The sequence below is a fragment of the Xyrauchen texanus genome, chromosome 29 (genome assembly GCF_025860055.1).
Source record: "Xyrauchen texanus isolate HMW12.3.18 chromosome 29, RBS_HiC_50CHRs, whole genome shotgun sequence".
Taxonomy (NCBI): Eukaryota; Metazoa; Chordata; class Actinopteri; order Cypriniformes; family Catostomidae; genus Xyrauchen; species Xyrauchen texanus.
The window spans coordinates 20,121,083-20,143,784 of NC_068304.1; the positions used below are offsets into that span (position 1 = coordinate 20,121,083).

Sequence of the window (22,702 nt, forward strand, 5' to 3'; positions counted from 1 at the left end):
AGAGTAGTAGAAGTGAATTAAAAAGGAGGTGCTCAAAAATGCACTGAGCAGTTATACAGGGTTCTCATGTTCAGAAAAACCTGGAAATATCAGAATTTTAAAATGGGTATTTTTAGGCATGAAGTCATAAATCTCTTGGTGAATATATGTTTTGTAGTTATGCTTTTGCTCTTAAAGTATGCCATTGGCTAGAAATGTTTCTTTGTGAGAGTGATCTCTAACAAAATATGTTTAAAAACAATCTTTATCCAGTAATCTGAACAACTGGAAGTATTATGGAAATGATTTGGTCAACTTGCATTGTTCATGGACTTGCATCAACATACAATCATTGACTTGAGAGATCTAAAACAAGGACTTGAGCTTTATTTTATATGAAAACATCAAGCAGCAATAAAAAAAATAATAATAAAAAAAAAAATAAAACATATTAAATTTGGTAATCTGGAACAAATAAATTAATCTAGAGGGGAACCACTATTGATCTGTAGTGCTGGCAGGGTTGATAAAATGCATGTTTTATTTATGAGTGACTGTCACTATGTTATTGCTATTATGAGGGAATGGAGCCACTTTAGAACAAAGCTCAAATCAAAGCAGCAAAGCTGGACTTGTCAAAGAAATTGCTGAAACACAAGAAAAGGGGCACGTCTCATACTATATATGCAATTTTTTTTGTTTAAGACATGAATGTGGTCTTGTCCTTTTGCAAAGTCTATTTTGGCGTGAGGGCTAACAATATAATGTTCACTTTATATACTAATACTGTGCACAAATAGCACAAGCACATGAAAATAATTGGTCACTATGGGTATCATAATTTGTTCATGCTAATGTTGTCCCTCTTTAAATATGTATAACTTTTACACTATAAAGAAAAACATCACTTGCACAAACAAGGTATAAATAAACATCATAAATACATAATCACAAAAACTAAAAACCCTTCAAGGCCTGCTAACTGGTGTTTTAAGAATGTAAACATACTAGTAAGAAAAACAAAAGAGTTGATAGCTCAGAAAAGTGTTACTCAAGATACACAACTTAAAGTCATGTTCTAAAGATATACACACCCAAATAAATGAGCAACAGTCATAAACTCCTATGTACAATAGAAAGCACCAGGCTGATACACAAATGAGCAAAGTATTCCAAAGCTCATATTGACCCAGACTCCCTTTATAAACTTTTATAAGTACTTATGTTTGTTTATAAGTGGTTAATGTCATGAGAATTTATTTTAAATTCCGTAATACTCCATCTAAATTGATACTGAATCTCTTATGTGTATATTTTGATAATGTTCTTTACACGATAAGAATTCTTATTTCTTGGGTTTAAACCATGCTTTGTCTCTAAGGCCTTGAAGTCCCCTCTTAATGCTAAATTGCTTAGGGGTACAAAAAAAGGGACTGCACCCTTATGGTCACCTCTGGCTTTCAGTTCCAAATCGATGCCAACTCCAAATTGTAAGTTCAGGATCATTGAGTTGCATTGATTATCTGTTTAAGTGTTCAGAATATTATGTTGTGTATGTTTCCATGGAAAACACTGTCAAATGCTCCATTCCATGTTAGGAACCCTCTGAAAGTCATTTTCAGAGACCTAAAAACAAAAAATGCTTTTCTTGACCTGTATTTCCTGATGTCATATTCACAGCTTGTTATAAAATGTGTCTGAGAGGGCTAATGAAGAGTTGCTGGTGTACAAATCAGTTCAGCAATGGAGCTCTTACATTGTTGTGTATCCTCAATCCTCATCTAATCAACAGAGTCTCCCACGTGTCCTGTCCAATATAATATACTCATGCATCTGTACTTGAATGTGTTTGATAGAGAGAGATACGAAGATAGAGATATTAAAAATAAAAACAGGTCCCGGAACTGCCAGTCTTCGGTCTGTGTTCTTCAGGCAGGCGCGGTTGACGAGGGCTGGGCTCTACAGCAGGGAACTTGGCGGGCTCTCTGGAGGCAGAGGGGTGTGTATGGGGCTGTGGTGCATGGGCAAGATGTCATAGTGGCTCGGAATGTGGCTGTTCCGCGGGAGGTCATAAGGACTCTGGGAGAAACCTGTCGCCATTCCATTAGGTCCCTGAAGAACACTCACTGTGGGTTCTGAGGAAGAAGAGTGGTGAGGGGGTCAGCTGAATTTAGTTTGTGGGGCAGCTCAGTTAAATGTTTGAAACTCTCTCTGAATCTTTAACACATATCACTGATGTATGAATTATGTACAGATGTGTGTGTGCGCGCATCTATTCGCAAAAGTAATGTTTGGGAGTCTAACGTTTATATTTCCTATTGACACTAAAACCCATCTTAAGTGACTAAGATTTTGTACAGTTTTATTATATATATACATGCATACATATACGTATATATGTACGTACGTGTATGTATATATACTGTATATAGCATATATATAATTTTGTAATTTTTTTTTGTGTGTGTGTGTGCATACAAATACTATTAAATAACATATTTTTTCATATTTTTTTATTTATGCATGCCATTTTGGGCTATTTGATCCATTGTGCTACAGAGCTAGCATATTGCAAAGGTAATATTTTCAATGGCTCATTTAAAATAGACTAATACCTAAAAATAAGAACCTGAAAATAAATAAATATATACAAATCCAAATGTAGAAGAAATGTACAGAAATGTGAAACGTGTACCTCTTTCTTCCCTGTAAGGGGTGACCACAGGAAAATCAGTGTGTTCAAATAAGTGACTTAACAGCATCTTATTGGTTTATTTAAAGATTGCCTTTTTAATTCCCACCATGCAATCTGTTGTTGTATTCTGAGAGTAACAAAATATGGCAACACCATACCAAGTTGTGCTTAAAAAAAAACAATTATGAGAAATTAAGTTAAAAGGAATAGCCTAAATAAGCTCACATGACCTTGTGAAAGAAATGTGTGCCCTTTGCATTCACCAGACTCACCCACATCATAGACATTCCTGCTGGCAGTGCTCAGGGTTGTACTGGTGCTGGAGCAGAAGTTCAAGTCTCTGTGGGCAGGGGACTTCATCTCCACGTAGCTGCTCTCAGTGTGCTTGCAGGCCAGGCCGGGCTGATCTCGGATAGTGGCGTATGGGTTTTCACTGTTCAGGGAACATGAGCTGGAGTTGCACATGGAGGCCTTTATGTAATCTACACACACCGTAGAACAGATATTACACTCACACGTTCATTGTTTTTATTTCATGAAATTTAATCACCACATGAACCACTGGGAGAGAGAAGAAATTGGAGTGACAAGAAAGCAATAAATTATATTATTAATATACAGAACCACAGTAAAAAAATTTAGTTAGATTCAAGCCCAAAATGCTAAAGAAGCAATTTTCAATCATGTAAAAGAACAGAGTCCTTGATTTCCCCAGAGGAAAATCTAGACACACAGCACTTAAGATGCAATAAAGTCCTGTATGTAGGTGAAGTGTTTGTGTAGAGTGCTGAAGATACTGTAGATGGTGGCTGCATTACATTATACATCAGCCAAAGAGGATCAAATTAAGTTGTACTATTCAGAATGAGAATTATTTATAATTACAACGTTACTAGAGGATATTTATAAATCTTTTACACAAATGAGAATTTAACTTTTCATTTCAGCATTTGTGAATGAGGCAAATACACATCCAGATAATGTCAATGTGATCACAATAGTGTCTCAGGTGACTGACTTCCCAATTCTTTTAATTTTCAAAGAGAAATCGTGATCTTGGTTATGAGACCAAAAGATGGAATAGGGCACATTGTGTTTAGTTCGGTATTTTCATGCATTTCATTTGATAGAAACAGTTGTAAAAATAACATCCAAGACACATTACTCTATAGATAGTCATTACCTTTAGCCATACGGGTGCTTTTGTTGTCCCTCAGTGTAAGTGTGTCTCCTCTAGTTACTCCTAGTTAGGCACATGAACATACACATTCTGAGAAATTCATAACTCTATAAATGGATAATGAAGAACTAATAATGGGGATGGAAACACAACACAAAACATTCGAGCACATACTGCAACTCTTCCTGAAAATGCTTTTCCATGTGCTGTCTTCAGACAACAGTACAAATAGACATTGCTAATTTTTCTATACATGTATGCACTCACAGGAACACTTGAGGTCTACACCTGACTGTCACTGTGACATTTGAGTCATACTCAAACTAAAGCAGGTCTTCATTGCAATTAGTCACCTAAATGCGAAGATCATTTTAGCAGAATAAACATACTGACAAGCAGTACTGAAAAAAGTAAATGTAGGAAGAACTGTCTTTCCACCACAAAATGTTATATGACATAAGCACGCTCTTGAGGGAAACCCAACTTAATCACTCTTATGAGTATCATGAGTTAACCATTAACCAAGTCACATCACAAAAACATGTTGCTCAACTGAACACCCAGAGATACTAGCAGGCCTTCAAGGTGACGTAAATATCATACAATGAAATGCATCAACCAGCCCAGCAGTTCACACTGATTAAGACAAAACTGATTTGGATTGTGTCTGTGAATGGTCTCCATGATGACACGATAGCAGTAGAGTTATGGTGTGATCTCAAGTGCCAAGTCTCTCTCTCTCTCTCTCTCTCTCTCTCTCTCTCTCTCTCTCCATATATACATATACAGTGCATTCATAAAGTATTCACACCCCTTCATTTTTTAATATTTTGTGATGTTGCAGCCTTATGCTAAAATGCTTTAAATGATAATTTTTTTCACATCACTACACTCCAAACCCCATAACGACAAAGCAAAAACCAGATTTTTTAATAACTTTGCAAAACATTTTCTAAAGAAAAAACTAAAATATAACACAAACATAAGTATTCAGACCCTGTTGTGACACTTGAAATTTAGCTCAGGTGCATCCCATTTCTCTGGATTATCTTTGAGAGGTTTCTACACTTTGATTGGAGTCCAGCTGTGCCAAATTCATCTCTGGAGAGACCACAGATCTGGGGAAGGCTACAAAAAAATGTCAGCTGCATTGAAGGTTCCCAGGTAGGAAGTTTGGAACAACCAGGACTCTTTGTAGAGCTGGCTGCCTGGCCAACCTGAGCATCGGGGGAGAAATGCCTTGGTAAGGGAGGTGACCAAGAACCTGATGGTCACTCTGGTTGAGCTCCAGAGATCATGTGTGGAGATGGGAGAAACTTGCAGTAGGACAACCATCACTGCAACACTCCACCGATCTGGGCTTTATGGTAGAGTGGCCAGACGGAAGACTCTCCTCAGTGAAAGACACATGAAAAAGCACCTAAAGGACTCTCAGACTGTTAGAAAAAACATTATCTGGCCTGATGAAATGAAGATTGAACTGTTTGCCCATACTGTGATGTGTTTTTCAGCAGCAGTGACTTGGGGACTGGTTAGGGTTGAAGGAAAGCTGAATGCAGCAAAATACAGAGATAATCTTAATGAAAACCTGGTTCAGAGCACTCAGGACCTCAGACTGGGCCGAAGGATCACCTTCCAACAGGACAATGACACTACGCACACAGCAAAGAAAACACAAGTGTGGCTTAGGGACAACTCTGTGAATGTCCTTAGTTGCCCAGCAAGAGCCCGGACTTGAACCCAATCGAACATCTCTGGAGAGACCTGAAAATGTCTGTCCACAGATGGTCCCCATTGACAGAGCTTGACTGGATCTGCTGAGATGAATGCCAGATAATCCCCAAATCCAGGTGTGCAAATCTTGTCGTATCGTACAAAAAAAAGAAGAAAAAAAAAAGACTTGAGGCTGTAATCGCTGCTAAAGGTGTTTCAACTAAGTACTGAGTTAATGGTCTAAATACTTATGTCAATGTGATATTTTCGTTTTTTCTTTTTAATAAATTTGAAAAGCTATCAAAAATCTGGGGTTCCCCTTCTGTCGCTCTCTCCACGTTGTGTCAGAGAAGCGACACTAGGCGTCTCTCTTGAGCGCCGATATTCACCTCTGAACTATGAAAAAAGGCCAATGAGAGTTGGCAACCAGTATTTGCATGTCCCACCCCGGACATCACGGGTATTTAAGCGGCGCAAATACGGAGTTCATTCAGAAAATTTCTTCGAGCCGATGGTCGGTGTCTGCAACTGCTGCATACTACACACCGAAGTTCCTGTCATCCCTCTGCTGCATAACTGTTGGATTCCACGGTGCACAACAGCGGCTTTCTCCTGTTTGCACGGCTGTGCATTCCTGCCCCTGAGGCATCGACAGTGCAGATTTAAAAACTCACGAGTTTTTCCCTAAAAGAGTGATTTTATTTAAAAGAGTAATTTCCTCTAAAAGAGCAAAACACAGCGGCGTTGAACGTCCTTTTAAGGACGCGTCTTTATAAAGATGCCCTTCCGCCCCCGTGTTGTTTCTGGATGCGGTAGAGTGCTCTCCGCTTCCGACGGCCACAGGCGCTGTCTCGTGTGTCTGGGTAGCGATCACACCGAGGCTGCGTTTGTGGATGGTTCATGTTCTCACTGTGAGAACATGACCATGACAACGTTGCGGTCATGGCTTTCTTACAACCGTGAGCAAGCCACTCCAGCCGCCCCCCGTATTGCTCCTTCTTGCCTCGGGATTGAGGACGATGCGGCTGGCGATGGAGGCGATTTGGGGATGGCTGCGGGTGCAGCTCGCCGGTACGCCCCTCGGACCACCCGCGCCCCAGCACGCTCGTTGATTCCCGTCCGTGCTGAGGCGGCGGCGACTTCGCCTCACAGCCAGTCAGCCGACCCTCTTGTGATGGAAGCCGATGAGCTCGCCACGACATCGGAGGGCGCGGCATCTGATGCAGAGGACTCCCTGGGCTGCCGCCTGGGCTTGCACGCCCAGGCTGAGGCTGACACACAGATGTCCGACATGCTTTCCGGGCAGCCAACAGCGTGGGCTTGGATTGGAACCCTCCATCCTCCCCACAGCCATCACGGCTGGATGACTGGTTCCTGGGGTCTGCGCGCCGCTCACAGCCTCGCCTCCTCCCGGTTCCATTTTTCCTGGAAGTGCATGACGAGCTGACGCCTTCGTGGAGAGCACCCTCTCCACTCGCCACACCGCCACAGGCTCGTCCGCTCGCCACCCTCGACGGCGGAGCGCCACGGTACGCTGGCGATTCCCCAGGTGGATAGGGCGGTTGCGATCCATCTATGCCCCGGTACCCCTACCACCTGGCGAGGTCGCCTCGCACTCCCTTCCCGGACCTGTAGAGCAACCTCCTCGCTGACAGCTGAAGGCCTACAGCGCCACCGACGCGCCGCTTCCGCCCTGCATGCCATGGCTCTCCTGCAGGTCCACCAAGCCAAGGCACTTCGCAACATGCACGGGGTGGCCCTGATCCCGACACGCTGCAGGAACTGCGCTCAGCGACCGACCTCGCCCTGAGAGCGACGAAGGTCACAGCACAGCGCTCGGGCAGGCGATGGCCACGCTAGTGGTCCAGGAACGCCAACTGTGGCTGAACATGGTCGAGATGCGTGAAGCCGACAAGACTCGCTTCTTCAACGCCCCTGTCTCCCAGTTCGGCCTCTTCGGCGACACCGCCGAGGACTTTGCCCAGCAGTTCTCCACGGTAAAGAAGCAGACGGAGGCCATCTCTCACATCATGCCTCGCCGCAAGCCTGCCGCCATGGCCCATGCCCCGCCTGCTCGCCGAGGGCATCCTCCCGCGGCCAGAAGACAAGCTCCTGCTCCGCCTCAACCCGGGCCCAGCTCTCAGCCCCAGCGCCGAGCAAACCGCTGGAAGCGCACGCCCCTGTCTCACGGACCCCCTCGAGGACCCGGAAGGCTCCCAGGCGCTCCTGAGACAACGCACCCAGAGTCCAAGAAGTTAGCTCCGGAGGTGGTAAGACCGCTCCGTCTCCCGGTGGAGGGCCGGAAGGAGAATCCTTTGTTTTTTCATTTGCCGCACCCCTTAACGGGGGCTGCGGTACCCAAATTCTCAATACAAGAGCTATTTCCTTTGTCTCTGGGGCATATGGCCCGCAAATGCCGTTCTCACGGCACTCTGCTTTCAGGCCTCAACAGTCCTGGCTCCATGGATGCGGTGTCCCCGCCTTCAGCCCCACGACTGTTCCCCAGCCGGCCGGTTCAGACGAGTCCAGAGGACGCCAGCATCAGACCTCCTCCTCAGTCACGAACCCGCCCCCTGCCGGGTGCGCGGCGCAAGGTAAGTGCTTTGAGTTTATTCTCAGCACCAGAGCCTCGGGACGCCACGTTGCCTCCCGACGCCACGTTACCTGTTCCAGCACCGCTGCGAAGCCCGCCGGGTACGCCCAAAAACCCGTCCCTTTGGTGCCCCTAGCACGGAGTTTAGAGGTGTGGCTTTCACTGCCCAACCCGTCACGCTGGCTGCACCGGACCATTCGACTCGGTTACGCAATTCAGTTTGCCAGGTCTCCGCCCCCCTTCGTGGGCGTACATTTTTCCGCAGTACACGGCCAACATGCCCATTCCCTGCGTGAAGAAATCGCCTCCCTTCTATTAAAGGACGCGATAGAGCCTGTCCCTCCAACCGAAACGAAGAAGGGTTTCTACAGCCCTTACTTTGTTGTACCCAAGAAAGGCGGCGGCTTACGACTGATCTTGGACCTGCGAGTTTTCAATCGGACCTTGTCCAAACTCCCGTTCAAAATCTGGCGTCCGGCATCTAGATTGGTTCGCAGCGGTAGACCTGAAGGACGCGTACTTCCACATCTCAATTTGCCCTCGACATCGACCCTTCCTACGGTTCGCGTTCGACGGTCAGGCGTATCAGTACAAAGTCCTCCCCTTCGGCCTGTCTCTGTCCCCTCGCGTCTTCACGAAAGTCGCAGAGGCAGCTCTTGCCCTGCTCCAAGTAGCCGGCATATGCATACTCAATTACCTCGATGACTGGCTCATACTGGCTCACTCTCGAGAGTTACTATGCGCACACAGAGACCAGGTGCTCAGGCACCTCAGCCGTTTGGGGCTTCAGGTCAACTGGGAATAGAGCAAGCTCTCCCCGGTCCAGAGCATCTCTTTTCTCGGTCTGGAGTTAGACTCAGTCTCAATGACAGCACGTCTCTCCAACGAGCGTGCTCAGTCAGTGCTGAAATGCCTCGCTTCCTTCAAGCCAGGCGCCGTGGTCCCGCTAAAACGTTTCCAACGGATCCTGTGGCATATGGCATCCTCCGCGGCAGCCGCGCCGCTGGGGTTGATGCATATGAGACCACTTCAGCACTGGCTCCGGACTCGAGTCCCGAGACGAGCATGGCGCTGCGGCACGCACAACGTAAAAGTTACCTCTGCCTGCCGCCAGACCTTCAAACCCTGGACAGACCTTTGCTTTCTAAGGGCTGGAGTACCCTTGCAGCAGGTGTCCCGACGCGTTCTGGTCACGACCGACGCCTCCAAATTGGGTTGGGGCGCCGTGTGCAACGGGCACGCAGCCGCAGGCCGGTGGAACCGAGGCCCGCTGCGCTGGCACATCAACTGCCTAGAGCTGCTGGCTGTTTTTCTGGCCCTGCAGAAGTTTCTTCCATTAATTCGGCACAAACACGTCTTAGTCAGGACAGACAGCACCACGGTCGTAGCCTACATAAACCGCCAAGGCGGAGCACGCCCTCCACATGTCACAGCTCGCCTGTCGTCTCCTCCTATGGAGTCAGCAGCGACTGGAGTCACTGCGCGCCACTCACATCCCCGGCAACCTCAACGTGATGGCGGACGCGCTGTCAAGACAAAGCTTGCCTGGCGGAGAGTGGAGACTCCACCCCCAGTCGGTCCAGCTGATTTGGGACCGGTTCGGCAAGGCCCAGGTAGACCTGTTTGCCTCCCAAGAAACCTCCCACTGCCCGCTCTGGTATGCCCGGACAGAGGCTCCCCTCAGGGCAGATGCGCTGGCACACAGCTGGCCCACGGGGCTGCGCAAGTACGCATTTCCCCCAGTGAGCCTTCTTGCACAGGTGCTATGCGAGGTCAGGGAGGACGAGGAGCAAGTCACTCTGGTAGCCCCCTACTGGCCTACCCGGACTTGGTTTTCGGACCTCACACTCCTCACGACAGCCCCTCCCTGGCAAATTCCAGGAAGGACCTTCTTTCTCAGGGACGGGGCACGCTCTGGCACCCGCACCCAGACCTCTGGAACCTCCACGTCTGGCCCCTGGACGGGATGCGGAAGATCTAGCCAGTCTACCATCTGCCATCGTAGATATAATCAATCAAGCCAGAGCCCCCTCTACCAGGCATCTTTACGCCCTAAAGTGGCGTCTGCTTGCGGACTGGTGTTCTTCCCGAGCCGAAGACCCGCAGAAGTGCGCAGTTAGGTCAGTGCTCGTGTTTCTTCAGGAGAGGCTGGAGAGGAGGCTGTCACCCTCCACCCTCAAGGTGTATGTCGCCGCTATCGCGGCCCACCACAACACGGTAGACGGAAAGTCTCTTGGTAAGCACGACTTAATCGTCAGGTTCCTAAAAGGTGCCCGGAGGATAGCTCCCTCCCAGCCTAACCTGTTCCCCTCCTGGGATCTCTCGGTCGTCCTTACGGGACTCCAGAGACCCCCCTTCGAGCCGCTTGACTCAGTTGGACTCAGGGCCCTCTCTCTCAAGACCGCCCTGCTGATCGCGCTCGCTTCCATCAAGAGGGTTGGGGACCTGCATGCATTCTCTGTTAGCGACGCTTGCCTGAAGTTCGGTCCGGCAGACATGTTCGTGATCCTAAGACCGCGACCGGGCTATGTGCCCAAGGTTCCTACCACACCCTTCAGGGATCAGGTAGTGAACCTGCAAGCGCTGCCCCGGGAGGAGGCAGATCCAGCCCTTTCACTGCTGTGTCCAGTACGTGCCTTATGTAGCTACCTGGACCGCACACAGAGCACTAGACGCTCTGAGCAGCTCTTCGTCTGCTTTGGGGGACAGCAGAAAGGGAATGCTGTCTCCAAGCAGAGACTCGCCCACTGGGTTGTCGACGCCTTTTCCCTGGCTTATCACACCCAGGCCGTGCCCCCCCTTTGCGGGTCCGAGCCCACTCCACCAGGAGTGTTGCGTCCTCATGGGCACTGGCTAGGGGCACTGCCCTAGCAGACATTTGTAGAGCAGCGGGTTGGGCAACACCGAACACTTTCAAGAGATTCTACAATCTCCGAGTTGAGTCAGTATCGTCCCGTGTTCTCTCAGGTACCGAGCCCGTAGAACTCGGTGGCACGCCCACGATCTGACCGGGTGAATCACTTGCATCTAGCGCCCTTCCCCCTAACCAGGGGAAACAGTGCGCCTTCATTCCCAGGAGATCTCAGGTTTGGGACACTGGTTGATTCCTCCCTAGCCCTTGTGGGTCGCAGTTCAGCGGAGGAACTCGCCGACCCAAGCCACTGCGTGTACCGCAAGCTACCCTGCACTGGTATAGGTGCTCCACAGGTAAGGCCTCCTTCGGACTCCCCCTGTGTGTAACGCCACGGTTCTGTCCCCTCTGGCGAGCGGACTCCCGTGCTTCCCTTAGGCAGTCACGGCTGCCTCGGTTGCCGTGCTGTATGTTCCCCCCTCTATAGGCTGGATCCACCACCGCACCGACTTTTCCACATAGGCCCTAAGTCAGGCCTCTGATGGTTTTGCCACTTAAACTTGCCTCCCCTCTCGGGTAGGCGTGGCCTCTGCAGGGTCTTCTCCACCCTAAATAAGGGCTAAGACCCCCTTCCCTCAATGCGTGTAAGGGCCCCGGCCTAAGTTGCTCTATGCGAGAAACATAGAGAGAAAAGAGGCCCGGCCAGGCTTGGCCCGTTCCCAGGTTGGCGGCCAGCACCTTGTTCCCCCTCCAGGGTAACGATAAGGAATCCTGATGGCTTAAATGGGACATTGGGGAAGGGTACATACAGCCTGATACAGTTGGTCGTCCTGCACGTAAGAATACCTGCTCGCTCCTGTATCAGCAGTTCACGTACACGGCTCAGCGCGTGACGCTTTTATAAGTGGACCCCTAGTGTCGCTTCTCTGACACCAAGTGGAGAGAGCGACAGAAGGGGAACGTCTAGGTTATGTATGTAACCTCCGTTCCCTGATGGAGGGAACGAGACGTTGTGTCTCCCCTGCCACGTCGCTGAGCCATTTCCGGCTCCTCAGAAAAATCCTGAATGAACTCCCGTATTTGCGCCGCTTAAATACCCGTATGTCCGGGGGCGGGACATGCAAATACTGGTTGCCAACTCTCATTGGCCTTTTTTCATAGTTCAGAGGTGAATATCGGCGCTCAAGAGAGACCCCTAGTGTCGCTTCTCTGACACAACGTCTCGTTCCCTCCATCAGGGAACGGAGGTTACATACGTAACCTAGACGTTTGCTATGTCATTATGGGGTATGGAGTGTAGATTGATGCGAAAATAAAACAAATTTAAAGCATTTTAGCATAAGGCTGTAACACGACAAAATGTGAAAAAAGGAAGGGGTCTTTTAATACTTTATGAACACACTGTATATATTTACATTTAATTAAATGTCAACATGAAATCTAATTTACTTCAATTCATTTTCTGGGTCTTAGTTTGCCTGATTTATTAAGAAAAATAAATGCTTATTTTTGTAATCATTCATCAAAATGTAATAACTTCTACAGGCTCTGAAATGAATTTCAATTTCATATGGGGTGTTTGGATTATTTGATTTAGGGTAAAACTATTGCACATCATTATTACAATTTGGCAACAACATATGATGAATATGAACTCTTGAAGTTTCCTTTTCCACTGACATCACTTAGATAATGTTAACCAATAGCCAAACAACAATTCAGGCAAGTGTTAAAAAATATAATTCAACAGAAAACCGTCATTTCAAAAACAGTTGAAATAACTCTCCCACTTTGAACCTGAGGTCACTGGTCTTATTTTACATCCTCTCTGGGCTCGTACCAGAAAATTATTGAAAAACCCAACCTAGAACCCGAGTCTCTGAGGCCTTGTATGTTCTGCCGAGGCCTTATCAGCAGACCTGCAGGCAGACATAATTGGGTGAGAATATGACTTGGGATGGGAAGTCAGAGAGGTAATAAACTCCACTCTCCCCTAGCTTGAGTGACCTTGGATAATGTAAGCTTCCACTTTGTGCATGTGCCCCCTAAAGTAAGGACTTATTAAAACCACAGCAGGGGGAGTTCTTGCTCCAGCGCAAGAAACTTTAATCAGTACAAGGCTTTAGCTCCGGCTGAGTGTTCATGGCTTTGAAACCCCCAGGAATGAGTCAGTAGTTCTTTTCCCTGGTACTTCAAGAGAACACAAATGTCTCATTTGTTTTGAGAAATAGGCTGTAGAGAAAAGAATGATGTATCTAATCCAATTCAGATTTGTATGAAAACTTTTCTGATGGTTACAGATAGAGAATAGTTTGAATAGAGGGTAAGATAAAAAATTAAGTGAGGACACTGACCCATGTCATTGAGATTGCTGTACGCTCTCCATTCTGAACTGTTCCTGTCACATTTCTAAAGGGAGAAAATATAATTAGCCAATTCTCTCTGAAAGACCTTTGTCTGAATAGCTTTGTTTAAAGAAACAGAGTGTAATGCAACGGTGTGTGTATATGCTTAGCTATAGTTTGGGGAATAAATAAATAAAATATATATTATTTACAATTTATATACAGTACTGTGCAAAAGTCTTAGGCACATAATATTTTATCACCCAAAAAATTGTCTTATTATTTACTCACCCTCATGATATTTCAGGTGTATATGACTTTCTTTCAACACATTTTAAGAAAAATAGAAAAATATCATAGCTCAATAGGTCCTTAAAATGCATGTGAAGTGAGATTTCGCTTTTGAAGCTCCAAAAAACACACACAGTCTGCATAAACTTCATCCATACAACTCCAGCCAATAAATACAGTATTCTAAAGAGACATCATCGCTTTTGGTGCGAAAAAGATAAATATTTAAGTGCTTGCAAAAACAGATGGTTATTTTATATATATATATATATATATATATATTCTGCTTCTAGCGTATCATTAGGAAATACAAATTTTAGATTTCAACATTCCCTTTGCTAATAGAATTGAATAGAAGAACAAGGAGTCCTACAACAGATAGTATGGCCGCCACAGAGCCTTGATCTCAACATCATCGAAACAGAAGCAATTGAGAGCCTAAATAGAAAAACTGTGGCGAAATCTACAAGAAGCTTGGAACATCCTTGAAAAGGGGTTTCAAGGAAAAGAGGAGGTGAGATCCAACTTGACAATATACAGTGCATCAGGAAATTATTCACAGCGCTTCACTTTTTCCACATTTTGTTATGTTACAGCCTTATTCCAAAATGGATTAAATTCATTATTTATTATTATATTTATTTTTATTATAAAACTGAACCAAAAAGAGACACACACACACACACGTCGGACAGCTGTCCGTAAATCTCTCTCTCTGTTGCACTGATGTCCTCGGTCGGCCTTTATCCCTCTTGAGGGCTAATTACCCTGATTAGGGTCCGGGTGTGCGGAATCATGGCCCGGCCCCGCCCAACAACCAAGAAAAACTGTGTCCAGGTGAACTAGGAGAATTGGTGCTGTTTTAGGCAAAGGTGGCCACACCAAATATTGATTTAGCTTTTTATGTTTACTGGACTTTGTATGATGTTAATTGATAAATAAAAACTATTTATGGCATTATTTTTGAAGACATTTTTGAAGACAAGTGCCTAAAATACACAGTACTGTATATATATATATATATATATATATATATATAGCAAAGTAAATATTTGTTTGTGTGCTAGCCTTAAGAGTGAGAGTGCCGTCCAGGTTTTTTTTGATGGTGGAAGATATGTTGCACTGTGCTACAGTGTGGTAGCTAGGATTAGAGAAGCACTGGCCACTGCTGCTGCTCTGAGGCGTTTCTAGAAGAGACCGCAAGGCAACAGAGTTCACATAACCACAGTAGGTAAGCACCACACGTTAAACATACAACTAAACTACACTCCTGTTTCATAATGCTTGACATCCTATTCTTGCAATAATATAGCAGAAGAAGGCAGTTTAATGGTAAAATGGGTAAAAAGATCAAATTAATGATACAGAATGAACTTGATCAAGCCATTTATAGCCACATCATCAAAATGAGCATGTATGCAGCTTGCGTATGCATTACATATACATATTTTCACATAAACAAATATTAATATTATATTATGACGTTTACAAGCATAATAATAGACAACCATGCTACTATACACACTGCTCCAATCAAAATTATAATCCATGTTAACTGAATCTATAGCCATACTTTTAACATAGTAAAAGAAATCATGATGATGTTAAAAGAACATTATACAGTTGCCCCAAATTGTATTTGGACAATTGAGTCACACTATTAAATGTTTGAAATTAATGTCATTTAGTGGAGCGGCTAAGTGATATAATAGTTCAGTTTATGATACAAGCGTGAAAATTGGCATGAGCAGTCTCCATGGGTCGCTTGACAAGAAAATTGTCCGAGCCACTTGAAATTTCAAGATGGTGGCCATTTTTCAAGATGGCCGACACTAGGATCCTCAAAAGATAAATTTTCCGATATAAATGTATTGTTTTTTTTTCATTAAGGACGATTTGGTGTCATTTTATTTTATATGTTTTAGATTATTCTAAAGAACAACTTTTAATGCATCAAAATACAGTTGTGTTGATTTGTTGATTATAGATAGATTAGACAAGAGTGAATATCTGCACTACCAGGGCACACTGGTGATATATCACTGCTGTTAAACTCAGAGTGGGGTTCAGTGTCAGCTAATTGTAAAGTTAGTATCCCAAATGCTGTCTAATCTACCCCAAAACAGTTAGATAGCCGCACTTGAATTGACAGGTTGTGCCAGCGCGGGAGAGCCGAGCCAAGGTTAATGGGGTTTTAGTTAACCGGATGGTGTACAGATCGCACGGGATATAAATGGCATTGGATGAACGATCAGACTAAGTGTAGGGTTAAGGCATGAATTTGTATCCCATACATCAAAGTGCTTGGTAAAAGATGGTAAAAGGATAAACCCTCGGCCTCTGCCTATACATTTGCTGCAGACATGGCAGAAGCCATCATAACAGTTGAAAAAACTAACTGGGACAGATGTTTCATTTGTCAGCAGGACACCAAGGAAAAACTCATTCATCCGAGTTTATTCAACAGAGAGCACGATCGTACTGGTTATGATACCATTGCAAGAAATGTTCCATTATTTCATAAGATCAATGCTCTGCCTATCTTACTTAGTCCAACCTGACTAGATGTAGGTGATGGCATAGAAAACACATTGACAGGAAACAGAGCAAAATATCATTCAAGCTGTAAACTTATGTTCAATAACACAAAGCTGGAAAGGGCCCAAAAGAGAGCATCTACTGCTGCTAAAGACACTGAAGATACCAAAGATATTCATGTCAAGAGGCCAAGAGGATCCCAGCCCTCGAAAGCTTTGTGCTTTATATGTGAAGATGAGAGTGCAATGTCCCCCTTACGAGAAGCAATGACGATGAAACTTAATGAAAGAGTCAATGAATGTGCCCATCAGAGACTGCTCATGCCAATTTTCATGCTTGTATCACCAAATAAACCACTATATCACTTAACTGCTCCACTAAGGTGTCGGCCATCTTGAAAAATGGCCACCATCTTGAAATTTCAAGTGGCTCTGACAATTTTCTTGTCAAGTGACCCATGGAGACTGCTCATGCCAATTTTCACACTTGTATCATAAACTGAACGATTCTGCCAAACATAAGCACTTAGCCGCTCCACTAATTGCACTACATTAGAAAATAAAAATATATTAAATGGATAGTTCACCCAAAAATGAAAATTCTCTCATTCAATTACTCACCCTCATGCCATCCCAGATGTGTATGACTTTCTCTTTTCTGCAGAACAAAAATTAAGGTTTTTAGAATATCTCAGCTCTGTAGGTCCTCCCACTACAAGTTAATGGTACACCCCAAAAACAAAATGCAGCATAAAAGTAATCCATAAGACTCTAATGGTTAAATCCATGTCTTCAAAAGTGATATGATAGGTGTTGGTGAGAAACAAATACATATTTTAGTCCTTTTTTACTATAAAATTCTCCTCCCTGCCCTGTAGGTGGCGATACTTAAACTTAAATATTTATCTGAATCTCACCCACACATCGCTTCAGAAGATATGGATTTAAACACTGGAGACTTATGGATATCCTTCATGCTGCCTTCATGTGCTTTTTGGAGCATCAAACGTTTGGTCATCATTCTCACATACAGAGCTGAGATATTCTTCTAAAAATCTTCGTTTATGTTCAGCAGAAGAAAGTAAGTCTTACACATCTGGGATGGCATGAGGGTGAGTAAATGATGAGAAAATAAAACATTTTGGGTGAACAATCACTTTAAATAACGTGGTATCTGGAAACATATAGTTTGTTGCTAGGAATTTTCTCATATTTCACATTTAGGGTGACCAGACGTCCCGAAAAATTCGGGACAGTCCCGAAATCCAAGCAGTTGTCCCGAATCCCGAATCCTGCCCTAATTGTCCCAAAAATTAGAACAAAGTCTCAAGAGCAGACTCTCGAGTAGTTATAGTGTGATAGAATATTAAAAATTGCTCATTGCCGTCCTGCAGCCAGCTCCTGTCGGCTGCTCATTGCAACCATAGACAGTAAAAGAACGTAGAGAGCTGCAGTAGGCTACGTAGACTATCTTCCGTGTTTACATGACAGACAGTCATTTCATTCAGAATTCCTCAATAAATAATTTTGCCCAGATTTTTGAAATTCATTAACCCCCCCCCCAAAGCCACACATTTTTAGTGTGGCTTAGTGTCCAAATAAATTTTGACACCACTGTACAATATTTGATTTACATATTTCAATCACAATATGAATATTTCATGATTATGATTCACAGCGCCAATGGCAGTGCTCACCGGAGAGGGAGTAGTCAGTGTTGGTGACACGCAACGCTGTGGTGTAAGAGACACTAGGCATGTCCTGACCTTTTTCTCTCTGTCTCTGCCTGAACCAAACAAACAAGCTGAGCATGGCCATGATGACGAGGAGCAGGAAGATGATGCCCATGACTGCACCTGCGGACTGGCGCTCTGAACCCAGAGCAGGACTGATCTTAGTGTAAGGGTTCAACTCCTCCATCACCAAAGCAGCTAGTACAAAGAATATGTTAATTTAAGAATAAAATGAAAATAGAGTATACAATCAAAATATAAAGAATTATGTACAGTATAAATAGGAGATAAAGTGTGTGGCTCTCTTGCAATAAAATCTTACTTTTTGTATGGTCAATGTCACAAATTTGCTTATTTGATTAGTGACCTTGAAACTACAGTTCAGAACATTTATTTTTCATTTTACATCTTAAGTTTCCTTTGGTTTTAACCATTCATTCGAGGACCATTTCATTTCCAGGTTTAAAGAAATATATATTTTCAATGTATTCTCAGACTGAATGTGTTTGATATGAAAAATAAAACTGGATGTTGAGAGAGTATGAAAATGAGAGAGAGTACTACCCTGATCACAGCGGATTCCTTTATATCCAGGGCTGCAGTAGCATGTTCCGGTCACATAATCACAGGTGGCATTGTTCATACATTCACACAGCTGCTGACAGCCATAGCCAAATGTCCCAGGAGGACACTCTGTAAAAAAAAGAAATCACAAGCACAAAAAAATTAACCAACTGCCCCAGGCAAACACTTAGTTAACAGCATTCAGACACACGGTTTGTGAACATTGCCATTGGAAGATGATGGTAGATGGGAACACACACACACACACACACACACACACACACACACACACACACACACACACACACACACACACACACACACACACACACACACACAGAAAGATCATAACCACCAATCAACTGAGCATCAAACATCTCTTTTAATGTCCAGGTGGAATTAAACCCCCTCACAACCATCTAACACAAGCACATACCACCACATTCTTAAAGAGGCTACAGCACTTACTCTGTTCACAGTTGGTTCCAATAAAGCCAGTCCGACAGGCACACTGGCCAGTGATATGATCACAGTCAGCTCCATTTTGACAGCGGCACACCTCTGCACAGTCTCGCCCATAAAACCCTGAGGAACAGCCTGAAGGAAAGAGATATCCTGCTACATTATATTAACCTACAACAAAGTTGGTGTACGCTGATGGCACCAGCAACGGAAAACCCAGAGTTAAATGGAGAGCATCTGAGAAGCAAATACAGCAAAATTCATAATCAGCAAATGACCAGAATTTATTGTAACACATTACCAAATTAAACGGTTATAGCGTGGCACTGTTTCTCCCCTTCTGATGGCCTTCAGACACTAATGGCATGTTGTGGACACACAATTACATAAATACACAAACACGCAAAGTAAGCCTGGCCACTACAGATAACAAGCCCACTGGAGCAAACATTGCAGCAAAACACAAACTGATTTCATCACTCCTCAAGAAAAAGAGTTTAAATCCCTGCTGTCATATGAAAAAAGTATATCAAACAGTGTGGCAGCAGAGGAAGTATCAAGATCTTTGCAATGATTGATGTAATGAATGACAGATGGATTTTATTTTTAGGTGTGATGCGGATGGTTTTGGATTTCTGCATTAGCAAGGTCATATAATGAGTTAAATGACTGACATGAAAAAAAAAATGCATTTATTATTGAGGACAACTATCTACACTATGTGTCATCAGAACATCATGGGATTTCACCAGCGCAAGTTCACCATTGCTCAGCTGCAAATGAATCTCTCTTGTGCAGCTTTGAAAAGCTACCAACAGATGTCACTGTGTCACTTTGTAGAATATCCATCGTGTGCGTCGCAAATGTAGTAAATATACAGTAAAGATGTGCAGGGGTGTGTGTGTTTGTGTTTGAGTGTAGTTGTTTTTATATGTGCATATTAGAGGCTTGGTTGTGCATTTATATCTGTGAATGTGCGGGTATGTGTGTAAATGTGTGTGTATTGACTTACGCTGCGTGCAGTAGAGGCCAGTCCAGCCAAGGCTGCACCTGCACTCTCCATCATAGGCACTACATTGGGCTCCGTTGTGACAGTTACATGAGTTCAAGCAGTCAGGGCCCCACTGGCCTATTGGACAAACTGCAGATGCCAGAGACACCATCAAATGAAAACTAACACACACAAACATCCACAACCCAAATTGTGTGTGTATAGAAAGAGAGAAAGACAGACAGACAGACAGCCAGACATACAAACAGATAGATAAACAGACAGACAGACATGCAGGTAGATATGCAGACAAACAAACTGACAGGTAGATATGCAGACAGACTGAACGACAGGGCCGGAGTGGGACTCATTTTCAGCCCTGGAGTTTCATGCCTTATGACCACTTTAGTTCACGACTGACTATTAAAATAATGTAATTGAAACCTCAGTATATAAGTCTGCAATAGTGCACTGTTCTCTACAGCCTTGTAATTCATTGTATTTTTCAAGGCATTTTGTATATTTACTAGGCCTATCTTTTGATAAAAACATAATGGGTCACTGGTAAAACTTGGGCATAGAAAGTTGTTATAGGCCTAGTGAAACTAATGTGATCATGTTTGCTTATTCACACTGCTTACCTGTGTCTTCCACAGTGAGAGCATCAATCTCTTGCATAGGCCTACAACTAGGTCCTGCCTCTGTTCTGATACTAAATCTAATTTTACAAATTGTCATATTACTCACCACAAATCTCCCCTTTTTACAAAGCTTTCTGATCAAGTCAAGTCAGTTTCATTAATGTAGTGCTGAATCATCTGGTATCATGAATTATCTCAGGGCATTATTTCATTGAGCAGGTGTACACCATACTAGGGCTGCAACTAATGATTTTTTTGATAATCGATTAATCTAACGATGATCAGAATGATTCTTCGACTATTCGGCGATTATTGCAATGATTAATCATTAGCTCTTAACCGACTATTCAGCTTGTGTCCTGACATAAAAGGTTGTATTAAACATGCTTACTAACAATAAAGAGGACAAAATCAGCTTTTAAAAATACCTCTAAATGACATTCACTGAATTAAAGGAAAAACACTTTTTAATAAGTTTAATTCAGTAAAGAAATTCACTGCAAAAAACTATTTCTATCAAGTGTTTTTGTCTTGTTTTCCATTTAAAATAGTCTAAAAATCCTTAAAACAAGATACATTTACTTGAGAAGCAACATATAAGTTAGACTTGCTTTAAGAGTCTATAAAGTAAGTGTATTTTGTATATAAGTGTATTTGTTTTCACATGGTTATACTTATATTCAAGGTCTATTGTCTAAAAACAAGTCTAAATATCTCATATGCTGCTTATCAGGTGATTGAATCTTTTTTAAAAGGATTTTATATATTTGTAAATATTTGTATATTCAACATTCTCACATAATTATTTTCTTTTCTTCTGCAGTATAGTTCCTAAAGTAAATGTACATTGTTTTCCAATAAAAATATCTAAAATTATTTTAAAACAAACCAAACCAAAATCAAATCAAAAATGTATTTTGTTGCAGTGTATAATGAGGCGAAGACTCCCTCTCTCTGCTTTCTGTTCACTTCAATCCATCTTTAACTTGCTAAAAAAACAAAAGAAAGAAAATTTTCTTCATGATAAGAAATGCACAGTGACATATATATTATGATTCGATTAGTCATGAGCCATCACATTATAATCTAGCTTTAGTAAGTGCGGGCTCGAGGGACGAGTGTCCCCCATGACAGTGTGTCTCTCAGCCGGGTGCAGTTTCAATCTCCCCCCCATAGATCGGAGAAATGTCAGTTTCAGAGTTTGTAGTTAACTACAAAACCTGCTTCCATATTATTTGAACTTCAATAAAGCTATAACGCATTAAATATATCTGCAGTTACAATGTAACGCCCGGGTGTTTCCTTTAAAGACCTCCAGCTCCACTTATTCCACAACAAGAGTGCTTCTGTATTTACTTATTGGATATTTTTGTATAATTCCCCAATACTTTGCAATCTACATCACCTGAAGCTTTTTGGAAAGTTTAGAGTGCATCTGGACGGTGATCTGTTTAATTCTTCCTCAATTCAACTGCAGAGCTGCTCTCGCGCATCATCATTACAGTTTATTGTGATCTCATGTTACGTTAAATTAGATCAAATGACAAATTCGACAACGAAAATTATTGTCGACAATTGTTTATTGTGACGTTGTCGATAACATCGACTAATCGTTTCAGCTCTACACCATACTCTTCATTAACATTAATTCTTCTAATTCTTATATTCACTCAATGAGCAATAGAGGCTGCTGCTGCTGCTGAAAAACTACAAGAAAAAGTTTAATACATAAACATGAAAGGTGGTTTGCAGACAACATTGTTTTGCACGGCCGCTAGCATCTTGCACTGCTCCTAACTAGCTTAACATTAGCTTACCGGTCCTCTCATCTTCTTCATTTGGTGCGCTGGTGAAAAAGCTGCTCAGTTTTGTACATTTTACCATGTCAGTTTGAAGAGCATTCTTTTTTAATCTTGCCTTTTCAGAGCCGCCTTTGCGCTTTCTATTGTCCATTTTAACCTATATCCTCCATCAACCAAAATCACCACTGACTGAAGTTTACAAGTGACATTTTTTTAAGCAAGGTGCTGCATAGTCAAAAGATAATTACGTCATTAACCTGCAGGCTGCACTCTGCGAGTGGGCTGCGAAAAAATAATAAATAAAAAGAGTGGGGCTGAGGTAAAA

General features: G+C 43.4%; 1 protein-coding gene across 3 annotated transcripts in view; it reads right to left on the minus strand.

The window, feature by feature from the left end:
• Positions 1–88: 88 nt before the first annotated feature.
• The window catches only part of LOC127623232 (multiple epidermal growth factor-like domains protein 11), a 159,920-nt gene continuing 137,306 nt past the window's right edge, over positions 89–22,702 (minus strand). Inside the window, exons 18-26 of one of the 3 annotated variants that reach the window (XM_052097573.1) lie at positions 19,956–20,084; positions 18,950–19,078; positions 18,482–18,610; positions 17,882–18,115; positions 14,716–14,834; positions 13,366–13,420; positions 3,858–3,917; positions 2,947–3,156; positions 89–2,114 (exon numbers count right to left, since the gene is read on the minus strand). In XM_052097573.1, the coding sequence (XP_051953533.1) occupies positions 1,939–2,114; positions 2,947–3,156; positions 3,858–3,917; positions 13,366–13,420; positions 14,716–14,834; positions 17,882–18,115; positions 18,482–18,610; positions 18,950–19,078; positions 19,956–20,084 (1,241 nt within the window). In that variant the 3' untranslated portion in view covers positions 89–1,938. The remainder of the gene's footprint in view (positions 2,115–2,946; positions 3,157–3,857; positions 3,918–13,365; positions 13,421–14,715; positions 14,835–17,881; positions 18,116–18,481; positions 18,611–18,949; positions 19,079–19,955; positions 20,085–22,702) is intronic. The other 2 variants (XM_052097574.1, XM_052097576.1) reach the window with 2 other exon arrangements.